Raw genomic sequence first — 21846 nt, 5'->3', positions numbered from 1 at the left:
TACAAAACTTTCAATGTTGTTGCTTCCAAACTTAAAACAGGAATAGTTTACAGAAATTTATTCCTTAAAGTGGCTAGGTTCCATGATCTAAATCTCAAGTGACCTTAACAGTAGACCTGCTGAAACTTAGTATTTACTCAAATACTAGTAAGCTTCCTTGCAAAAAATAAGTAACCATAAATAAATACTTCAAGTGAAATTGCCTTACCTATTCAGTGCTTAAAAGGAATAATAAGATAAATCATATCTTTTGTTAGGGTAAAACTGAAATTTCTATCAAGCTCAAAAATATTAAAATCTTGCTGCAACTCACACACAAATATAACAAAAATTAGCTCCCAAATTAATAACTCTTACCTGTGGCAGTCATGGCTTCTCTCTGCTTGCTGGTGTTCCGTCTTGCCTCAGATTTTATAATATGCCAATGTTTCTGGCACTCCCTAGTGCGGAGAATGTCTGACACGGCAGACACCTCTGCACTATTGCTCCTCCAAGCAGCATTTCTGGCTTCCTTAGAGCAGCCAGCTGTGGAGAAGTCGCTCCGGAGTATTTTGCGAGAATTTTGTATGTGGTGGGCCAGATGAAGGCGTCCAGTTCGTCTTCCTGTTCCACTTCTTGTCTTGAGTCTCTTGAGTAGCCATGGTGTGCAGTCGAAGTTGGCGCCAAATGATTGTTGTTTTGACAAGATGACAACAGTGGTGGTAAATTTATACCTTCAATTATCAAGGTTAAAATGAAGAGGTGATTGTTGAAAACTAACTAGATAAATATTTCTTTTTTATTTAGAATATAGTTTTTACGTATTTTCACCCGTTTCTTGCGAAATTCCTCAAAAAAACATTACATAACGTCTGCTCATGTTGGCAGTTAGGTGTAAGCGCCTAAAGACGGTTACTTAACAAAGCATCCTGCTAGGAAAGATTCTTAGCGCTTAAGTCTCGTAGGTTAAGTACTTTTCCTAACTAAGACGGCATCTTTGTGGAGTTTTATAAGTACGGCCCCTGGAGTGGTAAGGTTTCATTAGATTGATATGAACTAGTTGGGAATCCTTACGACGGTCAGGAGTGTGGACCACATAATTTAATGAACTTAGTTTTTGAGCCACAACATAAGGTCCCATGAACTTACTGTGAAGAGCATTGCCTGGAGTGGGGAGAAAAAGTAAAACTTTGTCTCCTGGTTTGAAAATTCTCATGACAGATTTGGGAAGAGAATTTTGTTGCATTTTAGTTTGAGATTTGAGGAAGTTTGATTTGGTAAAAGATCTGACTTCACTGATTTTATTCTTAAGGTTACTGATGTAATCAGACACACTGGGACTTGAAGGAGTATTTTGAGTAAACCATTGATCCTTTAATATTTTGAGAGGCCCCCTGATCTGTCTACCATAGAGTAATTCAAAAGGGGAGTAACCTAAAGAATCTTGAGGAGATTCTCTTAAAGCGAAGAGAAGGAAAGAGATACTTTCATCCCAGTCTCCTTGATGCTCCAAGCAATACTTCTTCATCATGGATTTTAATGTTTGGTGAAACCGCTCCAGACAGCCTTGGGATTGGGGGTGGTAAGCTGAGGAGGTAACATGGTCGATGTTTAGCTCATTCACTATCTGTTGGAAAAAATTGCTAGTGAAATTGCTACCCTTGTCAGACTAAATTTGTTTTGGAATTCCTACCGAGGTGAAAAAAATGTATTAGATGTTTTACAATGGTCTTTGATATGATGTTCTTAAGAGGGAATGCTTCAGGGTACCTGGTAGTGGGATCGATGAGGGTTAACAAGTACTGATTCCCTCGTTTGGTTTTGGGTAAGGGCCCTACGCAGTCTAGAATGATCTTTTCGAAGGGCTCCATCTGAACTGGAATAGGCGTCAGGGGAGCTGGCACAAGGCGTTTGTTAGCCTTACCCACAATTTAACATATATGACATGTTTTTACATAGTGTGACACATCCTTTTTCATTCCTGGCCAAAAAAAATGTTGAAGAGCCTTCTTGTAGGTTTTTTGGATGCCTAGATGACCTGACACTCCATCATGAGCTAGTTCTATAATGGGTGGTCTTATAGACAAGGGGATGAGAACTTGATGTGTTTCTAACCAGGTGTCTTGTTGTTTCAGTTCAGGAGGTCTGTAGGCACGCATCAGGATTCTTTCCTGATAATAAAAACAAGGCAATTTAGACATATCCTTTGTCTCACTGGCATCATGTCTGATCTTATTCAAAGTGAGATCCTGTTCCTGAGCATTAATCAAATTCTCCTTTGAAATGATGTTATTGTACAAGTTGTCAGTAGAGGCAATCATTGGTGGAGGAGGTGATGAAAGGGCAGGGGAGTTGGACTCAGACCTGGTGATTGCACACACTGGGAAGAAGTGAGAGGATGTTTCGTCCAGGGTCTTAGTGGGACTTTCTGTTAAGGGAGAATCAAGAACAATTAAGTTTGGAACAACCAAGTTACCCGCAAGATCATTACCCAAGTACCCCCGGTACTGGCAGTTCACCAGGGCTGCGTTCCGTTGGAGGTTAGCACGCTGCCCCCCCCCCCCGCAACCCCCAACGCAACGCAAGGGGAACGCGTATAGCCATACATGTATGGTTGACAAGATGGCCGTCCAAGCTGGCTCTCCTCCTCCTCGCTCAAGAGCTCGCAAAAGACGCTGCAGTTGGACGCTGCAGAGCTCCTCGTAGCACGAGAGGAAATATTGCTAAGGCAAGAGGAAGAGGGAGAAGAGAGGCTGCAAGGCAAGAAGAAGAGGGAGAGGATAGGCCGCCAAGTTCTGTGCGGGTCAAGGACTATGCAGAGACTATAGTGCCTCTTTACTCCGGGAAAGACTTCAAGAAACACTTTGGAATGCAAAGGAGAATGCTGATCTGCAGCAGCTACCATGGCGGTAGAGGTTGTGTGTTCTGCCTCAGAGGCTGTGGGAAGAAATGCGACACATATAACACCGTCTTTTATTGCTATAAATACTAATATTTTGGTCATATTGCCTTATTCCAGCATTCTACAAGGGATAACAGACTTACCACATTGTTTTGATGTTCTGTGACGTCGCATAAGCTGTCAAAATAGCATTTACATACACTGAAAATATAGTGGTGAAGCGGCGGCTGTCTGCGGTTTGTTGATAAACAATAGTTGCCAGACACCAAGCATTCACCTGAGGAGAAAGTCCCGCAAGCTACCGCAAGGCGAGCTGTATGCTGGTCCCCCCCGATTCGGGGGAAGTATGCCATACTGTAAGCCTTACGGTCCCCAACGGAACGCGGTCCAGGTTTAATGGCTATCTCAACCTCTCCTGAAATGAAAGGGCACTGTAAGCTAATTTTAGCCAAGGGATAGGAGAGCTGTGATTCGAGACCTGTAAGGATCACCTTCTCCCCAGTGAAAGCCTGTTTGATGTTAGAGATGACATCTTCCCTTAAGATGGATTGGGCAGCACCTGTATCACGCAGAACCTTGACATTTATTGCCTTGTCTTTACCATCAGTCAGGGACACTTTACCTTGATACATGTACGAGTCATAAAGTTCTAGAGGAGAGTTGACAGGGTTAGCTAGGGCCACTGGTTTCTTGTTCTCAAATGTGTTAGGTTTAGGGGCCACAAAAGAAAGTTGACGTTGAGAGGCCTTGCAATTTGGGTGTCTACATTTTTGGATCGTGTGTCCTGGTTTTTTACAGTATGTACACCAGGGTGAATTATATGCATTTGGCGAGAATCCGGTCGGCTTACCACCCGCGCCCCAAAACCTTCCCAAAGGAGGACCTAACATTAGATAGTGAACCACGACCTCTACTACCCAGGGATCCCATCAACAAAGCAAACGCATCAGCCACTTTAGCGGCAGACATAAGATCACTCTCTCCCGTTCTTCCACATGCCTCAGAATATTAAAGGGTAACTTGTTCTTCCATTCTTCCAGGACCATTAGATTGAGCAACTCCGAAAAGGTGGTAATGTTAAGGGCGGCTAACCATTTCTTAAATTGTCTTAGTTTCTCACTAGCAAATTCAACATAGGTGTGAGACTCTGGTTTCACATACTTTCGAAACTGTTGTCTGTATCCATCAGAAGTGATAGAGTAAGCGTCTAGAATGTTACCTTTGATCTCTTCATATTCTACCTCATCACTAAGGCCGTTGTATACCCTATAAGCTTTTCCTACTAGCTTAGGGACAAGGAGAGACACCCACTGATCCTTGGGCCATTTATTCCTATTAGCAATGCTCTCAAAAGCGCGAAATGACCCGTCAACATCAGATTCATCAAAAGGGGGAACTAGCGGAACAGCTGTAGCGGGATTAAAGCTTGCTAACTTTTTCTTTATATCTATTTCTTCCCCTCTAAACTTAGCGTCATTTCGTAGGGCTAACTCCTGAATTTCTGACTCTTTCTTCTGCCTTTTAAGTTGTAACTGAAATTCTCTCTTTATCTTCTTTTTCTGCCTGTAGTTGTATTTCTTTTGCTTCTTTTTCTGCCTGTAGTTGCATTTCTTTCTTCTTTTCTGCCTGTAGTTGCATTTCTTTCCTTCTTTTCTGCCTGTAGTTGCATTTGTTTTCATGCATCCGGTATTCTAGTTTAAGCTTCTCAATTTCCCATTGACTTATCCTACTCTTATCCTGTTCTTCCTGGGGACTGTGTATTATAGTCCTCGTAGAGGCTGACATGGGAGTTAACTCTTCTATGGCATTTCCTAGCAACTGACCTTCTTGCACTAGATGTTCAACAACTACATTCTTAATGACCTCTTTAGTCATCTGAGACGTGATGGGAACATCAAAATGTTTAGCGATGGTCTTCCATTGGTCCTTCTTTATATTAGCATCTTTAAGTTGTTCCAGAGAAGGGTCGGCACAAAAATCTTCAACGTTAAACTGAGCGGAAGCCATATTAAATAGATGTTAAACCACAACAAAAAAAAAATGATAAGCGAATTACTTAAGTGAGGAACTTGGCAGAGTGATAATAAAGGCAACCTTGAAATTACCTAGATTATACTTAAGTAAACACTTATGAGTACAATCACTAATGAGGGTTAACTAGAGAATTACGGCATTAAGAGGGATCCGGATTACTCTAGTTACGAGACTTGAGAGTGAGGAGCGAATTGTACTGAGACTTGTTATTGATAAGGAGGCGGATTAGTCTGAGAGACTAGTTAAAATGGCCGATTCTAACTAGCGAGAAAAATGATCCGCGAAGTGAGGGGATTGAGGGTTCGCATGAACATATGATGATCCCAACACTTGGATAACACTTATTACACACCTGCCTATGTGCAAAAAATAGAGATAAGTGCTATCGGTGAACACGCCTTTCTACCTGGTTTCCTGCTCTACCACTGCTATGCGATACCAATGAAAGTCACGAAGCACGTTTAACCCAAAAGGAGCCACTTGATCGCACAAAGGTAAATTTAAACCACACGCAGAGTAAGTCACAGAAAAAAAACACATCAAAGTCACAACACCACAGAAACACAAAAAAATAATGTAATCACAGAAAAAAAGTCACTGGAAAAATGGAACACTGAACATGGGTTATAATGGTCCTGTCACGGTCGCCAATTGTTACGTTCACCGGTTAAACTGGTAAGATTGGCATCGGAGAGCCGGTGAACAATAACAATAAAAAAAACACTGCAGGTTCAACTGGTGAGGAAATGCAAAGGGGCACTTTAAAAGCTATTTTAATAACCCATAATGAAATTGACACATATATAACATGAAACATGAAACACAGATATAACATGAAACACAGGAAAATGACATACACATATACATATAACACAGTAATAAATACAACAATAAAGAACCCAACTTAATACCTAACAATAATCCTAATCCTATATGGAGGCAATGTGGAAAACACGGACGAGGGAAGTGATACTTATGCGGTGTCGCAGTGGTGAAGTGCTGGGTGATGGTTGATCCCACGGTAGACCCAAGAGGCGTTGTGTTCACTGGTTGAGGCCTTGGATCTCAACTTGACTTCCAGAAAGCCAAGAGCTGGCTTAACACTTCCGGTTGAGTCGAATGGGGCCGCGTGAATCCAACTTCGGGACAGTAGCGGGGCTTCACAAGACGGTGACGTGGAGGATTCATGAGACGGTGGCGTGGAAGGTTCACGAGACGGTGACGTGGAAAGGGAGGCGGAGAGGTGGCGAACGAGGTAACAAGCAGAGGAGGGGATGGTAGTGGAGTATGTTACGGGCGGGCCGTAACATTAGTCAGATGAACAGGACCACCCGCCCCAACAGGGCGAGAGGTAGCAGGAGTTGTCTTCAGACCGGCAGACTCAGCTGAAGAGCGAGCGGCCAAAGAAGCATAGGATGTCGCACAGTACCGTCTTTCTGGCGGTACAGGAGTTCACGGCGGGCACTACCAAGGCTGATGAACTGCGAGTTAGCAAGCTGTAAAATGTCCTGCTCCAGGCGATACCTGGGGCATTGCCTGGAACGTACCTGGTGAGCATCACGGCAATGAAAGCAATAAGCAGCAGCATTACAATGCTCCTCAGAATGTGAGTCTAGTGCAGAGCAATTAGCACATCGAGAAGCTTCCTTACACGAGCTTTTGCCGTGACCGTACCCATAGCATGAGTAACACTGAAGAGGACGAGAAACAAAACGCCTCACCCTAAGATTAATAGGTCCGACATTAACACGGTCAGGAAGGGTGGACCCAAAAAAGGTGAGAAGGACCATGTTGGAGGAGTTCCTCATCTTAGTCACCTTCTGGACTGAGTTAGGGCACATAGTCAGTATTTCCTTCTCAGGAAATTCATAGAGATCCTGACTGTACACACAACCTTTACTGTAATTAAAGGTGGGATGTGCCTTAATAGTCTCAAACATGCTGTCATTAGGGCAGGGGAGATGTTGCAACATCCTTGCTTGCGTAATATCTTTAGCCCGCATGAGCACCCCCTTTCCGTATTTCTTCAGATTTCCCTCAGGAATCGTGCCGATATCTTTGGACAGGTACCGGGAGGCATGGATGAAATTCCCGCGCCCATTTTTGTAATACGCCACAAACCAACGTGGAGGCGGGATCTGGTGGACTTCAGGAACTGAATTCTCTAAATAGTTTTCAAAAACATTTGGGATGTAATCCATGTCACTGTCTGAAATATTACGTGACTGAAGAAATTCAGTTTTGAAGCCAGAGCCTGCAAGGGGAAGAGATGCTACATGTTCATAAGCCAGACGGGCTTCGTCACATGACAGAAAAGTCACATACCAGCGGTTAGATGGAAAATTTTTATCATAAATAAGTCGAATGCGAAGAACCGTGCCATACACCTTGAAAAGTGAGTGCTAGGCGTGATAAGAAAATGATGGGTTAACATTTACCATCACAAGGGAGTCATATGCAGCAGAAATGCGTCCCTCAGAAGAACTTCCAGTACAGGAGACTGCTGTGGGAGGCCCTTGTGGAGGGGAATCCTCCTCCTTACTCAGACCTGAAGATGACGTCTCGTGGGCCAGGTCAGCCACCTCACGAGAACCTGAATGTTTTTTGTGTTTTCCCATAAAAAACAGTTACACAAAAGATTTGCTCCAGGGGCAAGGGAAACCACCTACTGGGACTACAATGAGAGGGAGCGCTGGCTGCCGTTTAAAAAAAAAAGCCCCACATAATACGAATGTTTGTCTACGACAGAGCTGAGACCCCCCTCCTTAAGCATCCCAGCCTGGACACCCAACCATCCAGCACAGGACGGCCCCTATTGGGCGATCCCTGCAGCGGATGGCTCCGCTGGTCCACTGGCAGCCTATGTAGGAACCATTTAGTCTGGCCCCTCACTGGCGACCTTACTAGCATGGGTAGCCCTCTCCCCCTCGAAAGGGCAGAGCAGGGGCCTAAACCCCCTCTAGCCTAGCTCGCCAGGTCACAGGGGCACGCAAGTCCCCCCACCACGACAAGGCGGTTCCCATCTGGGTGGGGCAACATTGGGTCACTAAGCTCATTGACACCTTACAGTACGTACACCTTACTGGTGCAGATTAGACAGGACATAAGACACCACTGGTGTACCTACTTCCCTAACCAGGCACTGGACACAGCAGTCACCGGACTGAGAATTGGCCACACCCGCCTCAACGCCCACCAACACAGTCTGCGAATTCGCATCGTGTAGCCCTCCTCCACTCACTAATTGCTCTCCAACCACACATGCCATCACTTACTGACCTTCATGGAGGCTTAAAAAATCCCAGTCTGTCCTTCAAGACCCTAAACCTCCCCAGGGCCTTCTTACACGAGACAAATTAACTCCACCGTATATATTCTGAAAATATAACCGCCGCATACTGTAGCTTTGGGGCGCTAGATGATGTGACGCACAGCCTGCACGGTGCCACCAAACCACCAAGAAGAAGGCGTTGTCTCACTGACCTCAATCACTTAACCAAATAGTGTTGGATGTTTGAGTAATATTCATATAATTACGTACACTGATCTCGTAACTAATGAAAATATTTCCTAACTACTGTAGTGACAAGATGTAACAGACGTGAAACAAAATAAAGTTTTCATTGAGGTTGTACTATTGAAGTGTATCCTGAAATCAGTGAAATGCAAAGATTCCCTAGAAATAACGATCTGTATTAGTAAGCACGTAATGCCAAGCTAGTCTTGACTGGTTATTCGATCCCTTCCAAATGATATTTACTAGCTTCCCTTACCCTCCCACACTATTACCTACTGTACACGTGCGTCATGAAGTTCGCCACCAGAGATAAAAAAATATTTACTTTTAAATAATGTTACTACCGCCAATGGCATTTAACTATTAGGTTTCTTTGCAAGTTGTCGCTATGTTCTAATCCCCAGCTGGGGTCAGGACATTTGACCAGTTAGTTTATCATTTGACTAGTCACTTAACCAGGTAGAGTCGGATGGTTGAGTAGTATTTCATTATATAAGTACGTACACTGATTTCGTAATTAACACAAAATAATTTCTCAACTACTGTAGTCTAACAGACGTGAAACTAAACGAAGTTTTCATTGAGGTTGAATTGAGGAGTAGCCTCAAATGCAAAGATTACCCAGGAATAACCATCTTTATCAGTACGGACGTAATGCCATGAAGCTCGCTACTAGAAGGTGAATAATAATGATTTTTAGTTTAATTTTTTTTATTTAGTTAGGTAAGAATCTGGTGTCTTGGAACGGATTAAAATGATCTACATTGCTTTCTATGAGGAAAACTGTTTAGAATCTTAATCAATTCGGACACTTAACAGCCTTCTGAAGCGAGTTATGTTCGAGGTCCGAGGTCCGCTGTATACATATATATATATATATATATATATATATATATATATATATATATATATATATATATATATATATATATATATATATATATATATATATATATATATATATATATATATATATATATATATATATATATATATATATATATATATATATATATATATATATATATATATATATATATATATATATATATATATATATATATATATATATATATATATATGTATATATATATATATATATATATATATATATATATATATATATATATATATATATATATATATATATATATATATATATATATATATATATATATATATATATATATATATATATATATATATATATATATATATATATATATATATACAAGTATACTATTATAACTTCTAAATGATGACTACTTTGAAGAGATTGGTAAGGGGGACCTCTTCTGCACATTAACCATATATATATTGTTACGGCCCGCTCGTAACATACTCCACTACCATCACCTCCTCCCCTTGTTACCTCGTTCGCCACCTCTCCGCCTCCCTTCCACGTCACGGTCTCGTGAACCTTCCACGATACCTTCTCATGAACCCTCCACGTCACCGTTTCATGAAGCCCCGCCACTGTCCCGAAGTTGGATTCACGCGGCCCCATTCGACTCAACCGGAAGTGTTAAGCCAGCTCTTGGCTTTCTGGAAGTCAAGTCGAGGTCCAGGCCTCAACCAGTGAACACAACGCCTCTTGGGTCTACCGTGGGATCAACCATCACCCAGCACTTCACCACTGCGACACCGCATAAGTATCACTTCCCCTCGTCCCGTGTTTTCCACATTGCCTCCATATAGGATTAGGATTATTGTTAGGTATTAAGTTGGGTTCTTTAGTGTTGTATTTATTACTGTGTTATGTGTATATGTGTATGTCAGTTTCCTGTTTCATGTTATATATCTGTGTTTCATGTGTCATGTTATATATGTGTGTCAGTTTCATTATGGGTTATTAAAATAGCTTTTTAAAGTGCCCCCTTTGCATTTCTTCACCAGTTGAACCTGCAGTGTTTTTTATTGTTATTGTTCACCGTGACAGGACCCGAACCTGCAATCTTCGGATCTTCGGTGAACGTCCTGGCGACCGTGACAGGACCAATGCAATCTTCGGATCTTCGGAGTCCTTCACGGTCGCCCGGTTACGTTCACCGGTTAAACGGGTAAGTTTGGCATCGGGGAGCCAGTGAACAATAACAATAAAAAAAAAAAAAAACAATGCAGGTTCAACTGGTGAGGAAATGCAAAGGGGGCACTTTAAAAAGCTATTTTAATAACCCATAATGAAACTGACACACATAGATATAACATGAGACATGAAACACATATATAACATGAAACAGGAAAATGACATACACATATACATATAACATAGTAATAAATACAACAGTAAAGAACCCAACTTAATACCTAACAATAATCCTAATCCTATATGGAGGCAATGTGGAAGAACGGGGAGAGAGTGATCTTATGTCTGCCGCTAAAGTGGCTGATGCGTTTGCTTTGTTGATGGGATCCCAGGGTAGTAGAGGTCGTGGTTCACTATCTAATGTTAGGTCCTCATTTGGGGAAGGTTTTGGGGGCACAGGTGGTAAGCCGACCGGATTCTCGCCAAATGCATATAATTCCCCCTGGTGTACATACTGTAAGAAGCCAGGACATACGATCCAAAAATGTAGACACCCAAATTGTAAGGCCTCTCAACGTCAACTTTCTTTTGTGGCCCCTAAACCTAACACGTTTGAAAACAAGAAACCAGTGGCCCTAGCTAACCCTGTCAACTCTCCTCTAGAACTTTATGACTCGTATATGTATCAAGGTAAAGTGTCCCTGACTGATGGTAAAGATAAGGCAATAAACGTCAAGGTTCTGCGTGATACAGGTGCTGCCCAATCCATCTTAAGGGAAGATGTCATCCCTAACATCAAGCAGGCTTTCACTGGGGAGATGATGATCCTTACAGGTCTTGAATCACAGCTCTCTTATTCCTTGGCTAAAATTAGCTTACAGTGCCCGTTCATTTCAGGAGAGGTTGAGGTAGACATTAAACCTGGTGAACTGCCAGTACCGGGGGTACATCTTGTACTGGTTAACGATCTTGCGGGTAACTTGGCTGTTCCAAACTTAATTGTTCTTGATTCTCCCTTAACAGAAAGTCCCACTAAGACCCTGGACGAAACATCCCCTCACTTCTTCCCAGTGTGTGCAGTCACCAGGTCTCAGTCCAAGTCCCCTGCCCTTTCATCACCTCCTCCACCAATGATTGCCTCTACTGACAACTTATACAATAACATCATTTCAAAGGAGAATTTGATTAATGCTCAGGAACAGGATCTCACTTTGGCTAAGATCAGACATGTTGCCAGTGAGACGAGGGATATGTCTAAATTGCCTTGTTTGTATTATCAGGAAGGAGTCCTGATGCGTGCCTACAGATCTCCTGAATTGAAACAACTAGACACCTGGTCAGAAACACATCAAGTTGTCATCCCCTTGTCTGTAAGACCAGCCATTATAGAGCTAGCTCATGATGGATTGTCAGGTCATTTGGCATCCAAAAAACCTACAAGAAGGCTCTTCAACATTTTTTTTTGGCCAGAAATTAAAAAGGATGTGTCACGCTATGTAAAAACATGTCACATATGTCAAATTGTGGGTAAGCCTAACGAACGCCTTGTGCCAGCTCCTCTGACGCCTATTCCAGTTCAGACGAAGCCCTTCGAAAAGATCATTCTAGACTGCGTAGGGCGCTTACCCAAAACCAAACGAGGGAATCAGTATTTGTTAACCCTCATGGATCCCACTACCAGGTACCCTGAAGCATTCCCTCTTAAGAACATCACATCAAAGACCATTGTAAAACATCTAATACATTTTTTCACCTCGGTAGGAATTCCAAAACAAATTCAGTCTGACAAGGGTAGCAATTTCACTAGGAATTTTTTCCAACAGATAGTGAATGAGCTAAACATCGACCATGTTACCTCCTCGGCTTACCACCCCTAATCCCAAGGCTGTCTGGAGCGGTTTCACCAAACATTAAAATCCATGATGAAGAAGTATTGCTTGGAGCATCAAGGAGACTGGGATGAAAGTATTTTTTTCTTTCTCTTCGCTTTAAGAGAATCTCCTCAAGATACTTTAGGTTACTCCCCTTTTGAATTACTCTATGGTAGACAGATCAGGGGGCCTCTTAAAATATTAAGGGATCAATGTTTTACTCAAAAAACTCCTTCAAGCCCCAGTGTGTCTGACTACATCAGTAACCTTAAGAATAGAATCAGTGAAGTCAGATCTTTTGCTAAATCAAACTTCCTCAAATCTCAAACTAAAATGCAACAGAATTCTCTTCCCAAATCTGTCATGAGAAGTTTCAAACCAGGAGACAAGGTTTTACTTTTTCTCCCTACTCCAGGCAATGCTCTTCACAGTAAGTTCATGGGACCTTATGTTGTGGCTCAAAAATTAAGTCCATTAAATTATGTGGTCCACACTCCTGGCCGACGTAAGGATTCCCAACTAGTTCATATCAACCTAATGAAACCTTACCACTCCAGAGAACCAGAGGACGACTTGTCTTGCACTGTACCTGTATGTCTGGTAGGGAAGGAGTCCGGTCCTGTGCCCCCCGAGGAAGAGTCCGACATCGAATTCCTCTTCTCGTCACCTAAAGGACGCCCCTCAAACAGCCAAATCATGTCCAACCTTGATGAGGTGTTTCTTTCCTTAACACCTTCACAACAGTCTGATCTTAAAAAGTTATTGCTAGACTTTTCAGATATCACAGGTGACCTTAAAGGACTTTGTAATACAATCCAACATGACATAACATTAATATCTAATGACTTCAAGCCTATAAGACAACCAGCCTATCGCATCTCACCCATTAAAAGAGACTTGATGAAAAAAGAGGTAGACTATCTGCTCTGTCATCACCTTGCAGAACCTAGTATATCCCCCTGGGCTTCTCCCTGCCTGTTAACATCTAAGCCAGATGGTAGTAGTCGATTTTGCACCGACTACAGGAAATTAAATGAAATGACGGTGCCAGACTCATACCCATTGCCCTTGATAGAGGACCTTATAGATAGTATAGGAGTAGCCAAATTTGTAACCACTATAGACTTACTTAAAGGTTACTACTAGATTCCCCTCTCAGACAAGGCCCGAATAATATCCGCCTTCATCACCCCCTTTGGACTATACCAATACACAGTGATGCCCTTTGGCTTGTCTAATGCTCCCGCCATCTTCCAGAGGGCTATAAATTACATCACCCAAGACTTGGAGGAACAGCTGCATATCTGGACGACCTGGTGGTGACTTCGGACGACTGGGTGACACATCTGATCCGTCTTCGGAGGCTGATGGGTCGGTTGCAGGAAGCCGGGCTTACAATCAACCTGGCCAAGTCCACCTTCGGGAAGTCTACGGTGGTCTACCTGGGACATGTGGTGGGGAACGGCAAGGTTCGCCCCAAGAGAGCTAACGTGGAAGCCATCCTTGGCTTCCCTGTCCCTACCACCAGGAAAGCTCTCATGAGGTTCTTGGGGATGGCTGGTTTCTACAGAAGATTCTGTAGGAACTTCTCTACCCTGGCCGCCCCCCTGACGGACCTTATCAGCACTTCCGTCCCCTTCCACTGGACCCCGACCTCTGACCACGCCTTCCAACACCTCAAGGCGTTCCTCTCCTCAGAGCCAGTGGTCTGGACGCCAGATCACTCCCGCCCCTTCCATCTATAAGTGGACGCGAATGGAGTTGGAGTGGGTGTTGTCCTACTACAAACGGCCCCCACAAGCGGCATCCTCCATCCCATCGCCTATCACTCCGCCAAGCTGAAGAAACATTAACTCAACTACTCCACCATTGAGAAGGAGGCTCTGGCACTCGTCCTGGCGCTCCAACGTTTTGAGTGCTATCTTCATCCTGGTCCTCAAACTACGAAGGTCTTCACCGATCACAATCCAACCGAAACCAACGCATTCTTAGGTGGGCCTTGTTAACTCAACCCTTCAACTTGGAACAACATCATCGCCGACGCCTTATCAAGATCTCCCGTCTCACTTCCTTCATGAGCCCATTACGGAGGTCTTAGGGGGGAGGAAATGTTACGGCCCGCTCGTAACATACTCCACTACCATCACCTCCTCTGCTTGTTACCTCGTTCGCCACCTCTCCGCCTCCCCTTCCACGTCACCGTCTCGTGAACCTTCCACGCTACCGTCTCATGAACCCTCCAAGTCACCGTTTCATGAAGCCCTGCTACTGTCCCGAAGTTGGATTCACGCGGCCCCATTCGACTCAACCGGAAGTGTTAAGCCAGCTCTTGGCTTTCTGGAAGTCAAGTCGAGGTCCAGGCCTCAACCAGTGAACACAACGCCTCTTGGGTCTACCGTGGGATCAACCATCACCCAACACTTCACCACTGCAACACCGCATAAGTATCACTTCCCCTCGTCCAGTGTTTTCCACATTGCCTCCATATAGGATTAGGATTATTGTTAGGTATTAAGTTGGGTTCTTTAGTGTTGTATTTATTACTGTGTTATATGTATATGTGTATGTCATTTTCCTGTTTCATGTTATATATCTGTGTTTCATGTTTCATGTTATATCTATGTGTCAGTTTCATTATGGGTTATTAAAATAGCTTTTTAAAGTGCCCCCTTTGCATTTCCTCACCAGTTGAACTTGCAGTGTGTTTTTTTTATTGTTATTGTTTACCGGCTCCCCGATGCCAATCTTACCAGTTTAACCGGTGAACGTAACAATATATATATATATATATATATATATATATATATATATATATATATATATATATATATATATATATATATATATATATATATATATATAAACAATCCCAGAATCATTCAAGGTGGAAATATAAGCAAAGTTTTGAGAGAAGAGTTCAGCTTTGAAGACAGAAGAGATGGCAGTGGTGCCATCAGGATGAAATAAAGGAGGGAAAGATGAAGAAGTGAAGTTATTGGAGATGTTTTTGGCCAGATGCCAGAAATCTCGAGGGAAGTTTGAGTTTGAAAGATTTTGACATTTTCTATTTAGGAAGGAGTGTTCGGCAAGTTGAAGAACAGACTTGGCATGATTCCGGGCAGAAATATTAAGTACTTGAGATTCAGGAGATGGAACGCTCAAGTACCTTTTGATAGCAACTTCTCTATCATGTATAACATAAGAACAGACTGTGTTAAACCAAGGTTTAGAAGGTTTAGGTTGAGAGAAAAAGAGTGAGGAATATACGCCTCCATGCCGGACACTATCATCTCTGTTATGCGTTCAGCACACATAGATGGATGAGTCTCTGACACGGAAAGATTGTATTTTGCAGTATGCATATTACGTCAGGTATGTGGCAATTGCACTGTGCCACATTACATATGTCTCGGTCTTGCAAGAGCTAACTTCAGCTAGCTGCCCGTGCTCCGTTTTCTGTAAAACATTATTGTGGGTTATGTATTGTATTAATGCATATTACGTGTATGTGGCAACACTGTGTATTTCTCTGCGCATTCATCTAGCGCGTGAGCCTGTGCTCCCGAGTCGCTACTGGCCGCCATTTCCTACCCTTTGTAGCTCTAAGGACAAGTAAAGAATCTACGTGTACTGCGTGTATGTCTGCCCCTTATTTAGGCATACAGGCCCTCCATTATACATCCCGCAACCAACATGGCGCAGTGACGACACGTCTTGTCCCTGGAGACATCAGTTACGAGGGGAAAGAACTTATCCCAGTAGCCGGCGGCGCCATCACGTCCTCCCGCCACCAGCTGTGAGATTGCTGACGTGTGCTACGACTGTGTGCTGCGGACCCGTGGTGTTACGTGACAGTGCAGTGCAGTGCAGCGTGTGGCAGTGTATTACAGTGCAGTGTGTGGCGGTATAGTGCAGTGCAGTGCCCGGGAGTGTTTGCATCGAGGTGCCGCTTTGTTTCAGGGGTTGGTTACGTCTCTTTGCCCAGAAACGAGCGCAGCGCGACGCACCTCTGCTCTCTGTCGAGTCCCGCAAGACACTGACTGCACTGCCATTACGAGAGGCGAGCGGCGTGCCGTGAGCCCGCGCATACCTCCTTGCTGCACCTCTCGCTGCCTGCCTGCCCAGCTGTCTTCCCGCCACACCACGCACACTGACACATTTGCTCTCACATCTACGAGTAATTCCTCGGCATGGCGCGGTCAAAACGACGTCCCAAGCCTCCCAGACGAGTTGAGGAGGAAGATGAGGGGACGCCGGGACAACCAGACAGCCTGTCACAGACGTTGGCTGGTGCTACCGCAGGCGCGGGTGAAGCGGCGGCCCCGGACACCGCCGCCCCACCTCCGCCCGCCACCCCACCCACCACCACCACTCCACCCAGGTCGCCACACCATGCACCTTCTCACACACCTGTCTACCCTGATTTCTCAGTATTCTTCCAATGGTTTGCTGACAGGAGGCGGCCGCTCGACGTGAGATGGAGGAACAACGCCGGGAAGACAGAGCTGAGTTTCGTGCTCTGTTAACCAGCCTCACTTCTTCCCAGGGCGCGCCCGGTGCGGCTCCGACGAACCCCCAGACGCTTGGGAGTCCTGGCGGTGCACAGAGCGGCTCCGGTACCCACCCACCTGTGCAGAAAGCAGCTGTCACACCTCCGCCGCCACTGTCACACGACGTGACGTACCAAGTGTTTCGTGAGTGGAGGAGACGTTGGGAGGACTACGCGACGATGATCGACCTGCCCAGCCTGACGCTGCCTAAACAGAGGATCCAGCTACGTATGTGCCTCACTCTGGAGACGCAGAGGGTGTTAGAGCACACATTACAGGTGTCGCCTACCTCTCTCAAGCCAGTTGATGAAGTGCTTGACATTCTCCAGGCTCATATACGTGACTCCAACAACGAGGCATTGCGTCGGCGAGCCTTCACTAGCTGTCGGCAGGCGAGAGGCGAGCCCTTCTCCGAGTTTCTCGTCCGACTGAAGAGCCTGGCGGAGGAATTCGACATCTGTAAGGCTCACCACCTGGACTGTGAAGAGGCCTGGATGAAGCACGGTATCCTGACAGGCGTCCACGACGAGGAATTGGTGACCAAGATTGTGTCCCTCGACGCCGCCTCTACTCTTGCTGACGTCATCAATGTATGCAGGGCCCACGAGGCGACGCGGTCAGCCGCCTCTGCCATACGTGCCTCACCTACAGTGTCTGCTGTCTCAACGTATAAACAGACGAAGAAAGCAGCACACAAACCTGGAGTCCCCCCTCGCCAACCTTCACCCACTCATCGGGCGCCTACCTCCTGCAGCAGCTGCGGCAGGCGAGACCACGGCCCGAAGGGCTGCCCAGCAACAGGTGTTACGTGCAGAGGTTGTGGGAAGACTGGCCACTACGCTTTGATGCCCAAGTGCCCAGCCAGGCAGTCTACGTGCACTGCTTGTAACCGTCTGGGGCACCTGGAGAAAGTCTGCAAGCAAACCAAGGCAAGGAGTAAGTCGCAGCGACCCGAGAAGCCGAAAGGGAAAGAGGAAGACACCCCACCTTCCACGTGGTGCGGTTACAGTCTCTCACAACGGACCCAGGGTCTCATGAGGGCCCACCTGAGGCCTCATGTCAGTCTCCTATCAGTACTCGTGATGACCCGACACCTCCTCCTACTGTACGAGTGGAAGTGTTGCATGACGGTCACTCTGGTGGTCTGGACTTCATTCCCGACACTGGTGCCGACACGACGGTCATCGGCCCACAGCACTTGAGAATGTTGGGCATCGACAGACAGGCTCTTGGTCCTCCTCCATCCCTTGCCTACTACAACGCTGATGGGACGAAGATGTCTGCTGCCCTCGGTTCGCTCCAGGCCACACTAGTCTACGGCGAGCTGTCTTGTACGGGCTGGATAGATGTGCAGGGTTCGTGGAACACCCCACTTCTGTCCCGTGAACACTGTCGTGCTTTGGGGATCGTGCCTCACGACTTCCCTGCTCAGATTTTCTCAGCACGAGGCAGTGTCGCCAGTGTAAGGGAGGCGACAAACGCTCCAGCTCCACGTTCCAGCGTGCCTGCGTTACCTCTTCTCAGCACCACTTCCCCAGACGCAGCGAAGGAGTACTTCTTGAGGGAGTACCAGGATGTCCTCTTGACAAAGGATTCCACACAGGATGCTCCACTCAAGCCGATGTCTGGACCGCCGATGAGGATCCACTTACGAGACGACGCCCAGCCGTTTGCTGTCCACACGCCGAGGCTTATTCCTTTGGCCTACAGGGACGCAGTGAAAGCTGAGCTGGACTCTATGGTGGCACGAGGCGTTATTGCTCCTGTTGGTGACGTCCCATCTTATTGGTGCCATCCGATGGTTGTTGTGCCGAAACCTGGTGGAGGTGTCAGGATCACTACGGACCTGAGTAAGTTGAACGCACAAGTATCTCGGCCTGCACACCCATCACCCACGCCTTTTGCAGCCATCCGGAGCGTCGATGCCAGGGCACGCTACTTCACCACGATTGACGCGTTGTGTGGATATTGGCAGATACCCTTGCATGAGGACGACCAGGCCCTGACTACGTTCATCACTCCATATGGGCGCTTCAAGTACCTCCGAGGTCCCATGGGTTTCGCAGCCACAGGCGACGCCTTCTGCCTCCGAGGAGACATCGCGCTACAGGGAGTGCCACAGTGTGTCAAAGTCGTGGATGACATTCTCGTGTACGACGAGGATTACTTCACACATCTACGCCACGTTAACGACATCTTGGCCAGATGCCGAGCCCATGGCATCACTTTAAATGCCAAGAAGTTTGTGCTGGCGGCTCCATCAGTGTCCTTCTGCGGCTACAGGCTCTCCCATGACGGCATCGCAGCAGACCCTGACAAGGTTCGGGCCATCACTGAGTTTGCTACGCCTGCTACGTTGACCGACCTTAGGTCCTTCATGGGCCTTGTCAACCAGCTCGCCAGCTTCTCGCCCGACCTCGCTGCCACTGCTGCGCCTCTACGCCCACTTTTGAGCCCCAAGAAGTCGTTTGTGTGGACGCCCGACCATGAGCAAGCCTTCCAACGTGTGAAGATGGCCTTGGCCAGCCCACCAGTCCTTGCTGCCTTTGACCCTGCTCTCCCTACGACTCTGCAGACCGATGCTTCCCGCCTGTATGGGCTGGGTTATGCCCTACTGCAGGACCACGGTGGTGGACAGCAGCGTCTCGTCCAGTGCGGCTCACGTTTCTTGACGGATACAGAGACCCGATATGCGACGATCGAGTTGGAGATGTTAGCTGTCGTATGGGCCATGGGGAAGACCAAGTTCTACCTCACAGGATTGCAACACTTTAACCTCGTCACCGATCATCGCCCTCTAGTTCCCATCCTAAACAGCTACTCCCTTGACGCTATAGAGAATCCACGTCTACAACGCCTCAAGGAGAAGATCGCCCGTACATCTTCACAGCTGTATGGCGCCCGGGCAAGGAGTTGTGTATCCCGGACGCTCTATCTCGCTCTCCTGTTGGCTACCCAACGCAGGCTGACGAAGTCCTTGGCACTGATACCGGCTTCCAAGTTAGGAGTATCGCTACACTACGTGCGATGGAGTCTCTTGCTCCGTTGGTGCCTCCTGATGTTGCAGAAGCACCTCCTGGCAGTGACCTTGCCCTTGAGGAGCTTCGTAAGGTGGCAACCGAGGACCCCGAGTACGTCCAGCTCCTTCATTTTGTGAAGAACGGATTCCCTATGGACAGGTACGCCCTCCCCAACGTGCTCCGCCCGTACTGGAAGTTACGGAGGACCTCTACTGTGATGAGGATCTCGTCCTGTACGGTGCACGAGTGTTGGTGCCTACAGCCCTACGTCGCCGTGTCTTGGCCCGCCTGCACGACAGCCATCGTGGTGTCGAAGCCACCAAGCGCCGTGCTAGGCAGGCTGTGTTCTGGCCAGGCGTGGATGCTGACATTGCCAACACTGTTCGAGCATGTGAGCCGTGCCAGATTCTGCAGCCCAGTCAACAGCAAGAACCAAGACTCTGTGATGACAACCCAACTCGACCATTCGAGTCCATTTCTGCTGATTACTTCTCAGTTGCAGGAAGGCTTTCTTAGTCATTGCAGATCGTCTGTCCGGCTGGCCTGTCGTCGTGTCCTGTGGCGCTGATACGACGTCTGCTGCCACCATTCGCCATTTCCGCCGCCTCTTCAGGGACCTGGGTGTTCCTGTACGCCTGCGCACGGACGGTGGCCCACAGTTCGCCAGCCGGGAGTTTTCTACGTTCCTCGAGCGCTGGGGAGTCCGTCACGACACATCGACGCCCCATTACCCACAGTCTAACGGCCATGCCGAGTCTGCAGTGAAGGCCGTGAAGCACTTCATCCAGAAGGTGGCACCGTCTGGCAATATAGACTGTGAGGCGTTCGACAGGGGTCTCCTGGAGCTTCGGAACACCCCCAACCAGACGGGTCGCTCTCCAGCTCAAGTCCTGTATGGTCGCCCTTTACGCTCTTGCGTCCCCGCACATGCCAGCGCCTTCCAGAAACAGTGGCAGGCCAGGGACGAGAGTTGCGACCGTCGAGCTGCTGCCCGTCTCCGTGATGCCACAAGTCGCTACGACGCTCACGCTCGGCCTCTTCCACCCCTGCAGCGAGGTGACGTGGTTCGGATCCAGGACCCGACTACGCAGCGGTGGGACAAGGTTGGCACCATCATGGGCGTTGGCAGGTCACGGGATTACCTGCTCAAGATGCCCAGTGGCCGAGTGTGGTGGAGGAACAGGCGCTTCCTCCGCCCTGCTCCACCCCTAAACGCTTCTTCTACGATGGAGGACGCCACTGCTCCCTTGGCGGCACCTGATACGGTGGTGCCCCGCAGGTCGCCACGACTCCAGGAGAAGGCGTCCGCAGCTGCAGTCGCTCGAGTCCCTGTGGACTTCTGAGCGCAGAATGGGGGGGGAGATGTGGGTTATGTATTGTATTAATGCATATTACGTGTATGTGGCAACACTGTGTATTTCTCTGCGCATTCAGCTAGCGCGTGAGCCTGTGCTCCCGAGTCGCTACTGGCCGCCATTTCCTACCCTTTGTAGCTCTAAGGACAAGTAAAGAATCTACGTGTACTGCGTGTATGTCTGCCCCTTACTTAGGCATACACGCCCTCCATTATACATCCCGCAACCAACAACTTATAAACATTATTATTATTATCATTATTATTTATTTATTTTGACAATTTTTATTTTCTTGAATACCATATTAAATTTCTATGAATCATTATATGATGATGTTAACAGTGACAATCCTATAGATGCAGATAATATTGGAAGTGAGATCTTCAGAGCAGTAAATGGTCATGTATTCATCTGCCATTGTATCGAATTGTATAGAAGAATACAATTCACACATTAATACTGCATCACATCCTTACTTAAACATCTTCCATGTCAATGTTAAATCCCTACAGAAAAAAAAAAATGTCATAGTCTATCCTCCCTCATTAAATGCTTTAATAACCCATCTCTTATTATTGCATTATCAGAAACT

General features: G+C 46.5%; 1 protein-coding gene across 1 annotated transcript; it reads left to right on the top strand.

Moving 5' to 3' along the window:
* The first annotated feature begins 16519 nt into the window (after positions 1-16519).
* LOC123509867 lies at positions 16520-21422 on the top strand. The gene is made up of 5 exons (XM_045264452.1): positions 16520-16801; positions 16876-17815; positions 17908-19796; positions 19844-20286; positions 20402-21422. The coding sequence occupies exons 1-5, from the start codon at positions 16520-16522 to the stop codon at positions 21240-21242; spliced, it is 4395 nt and encodes a 1464-aa protein (XP_045120387.1). The 3' UTR covers positions 21243-21422.
* The last annotated feature ends 424 nt before the right edge of the window (positions 21423-21846 follow it).

Source organism: Portunus trituberculatus, chromosome 27 (genome assembly GCF_017591435.1).
Source record: "Portunus trituberculatus isolate SZX2019 chromosome 27, ASM1759143v1, whole genome shotgun sequence".
NCBI classification, from domain to species: domain Eukaryota; kingdom Metazoa; phylum Arthropoda; class Malacostraca; order Decapoda; family Portunidae; genus Portunus; species Portunus trituberculatus.
Note: the sequence above shows the minus strand (reverse complement) of the source record. Positions and strands in the feature narration are given on the sequence as shown.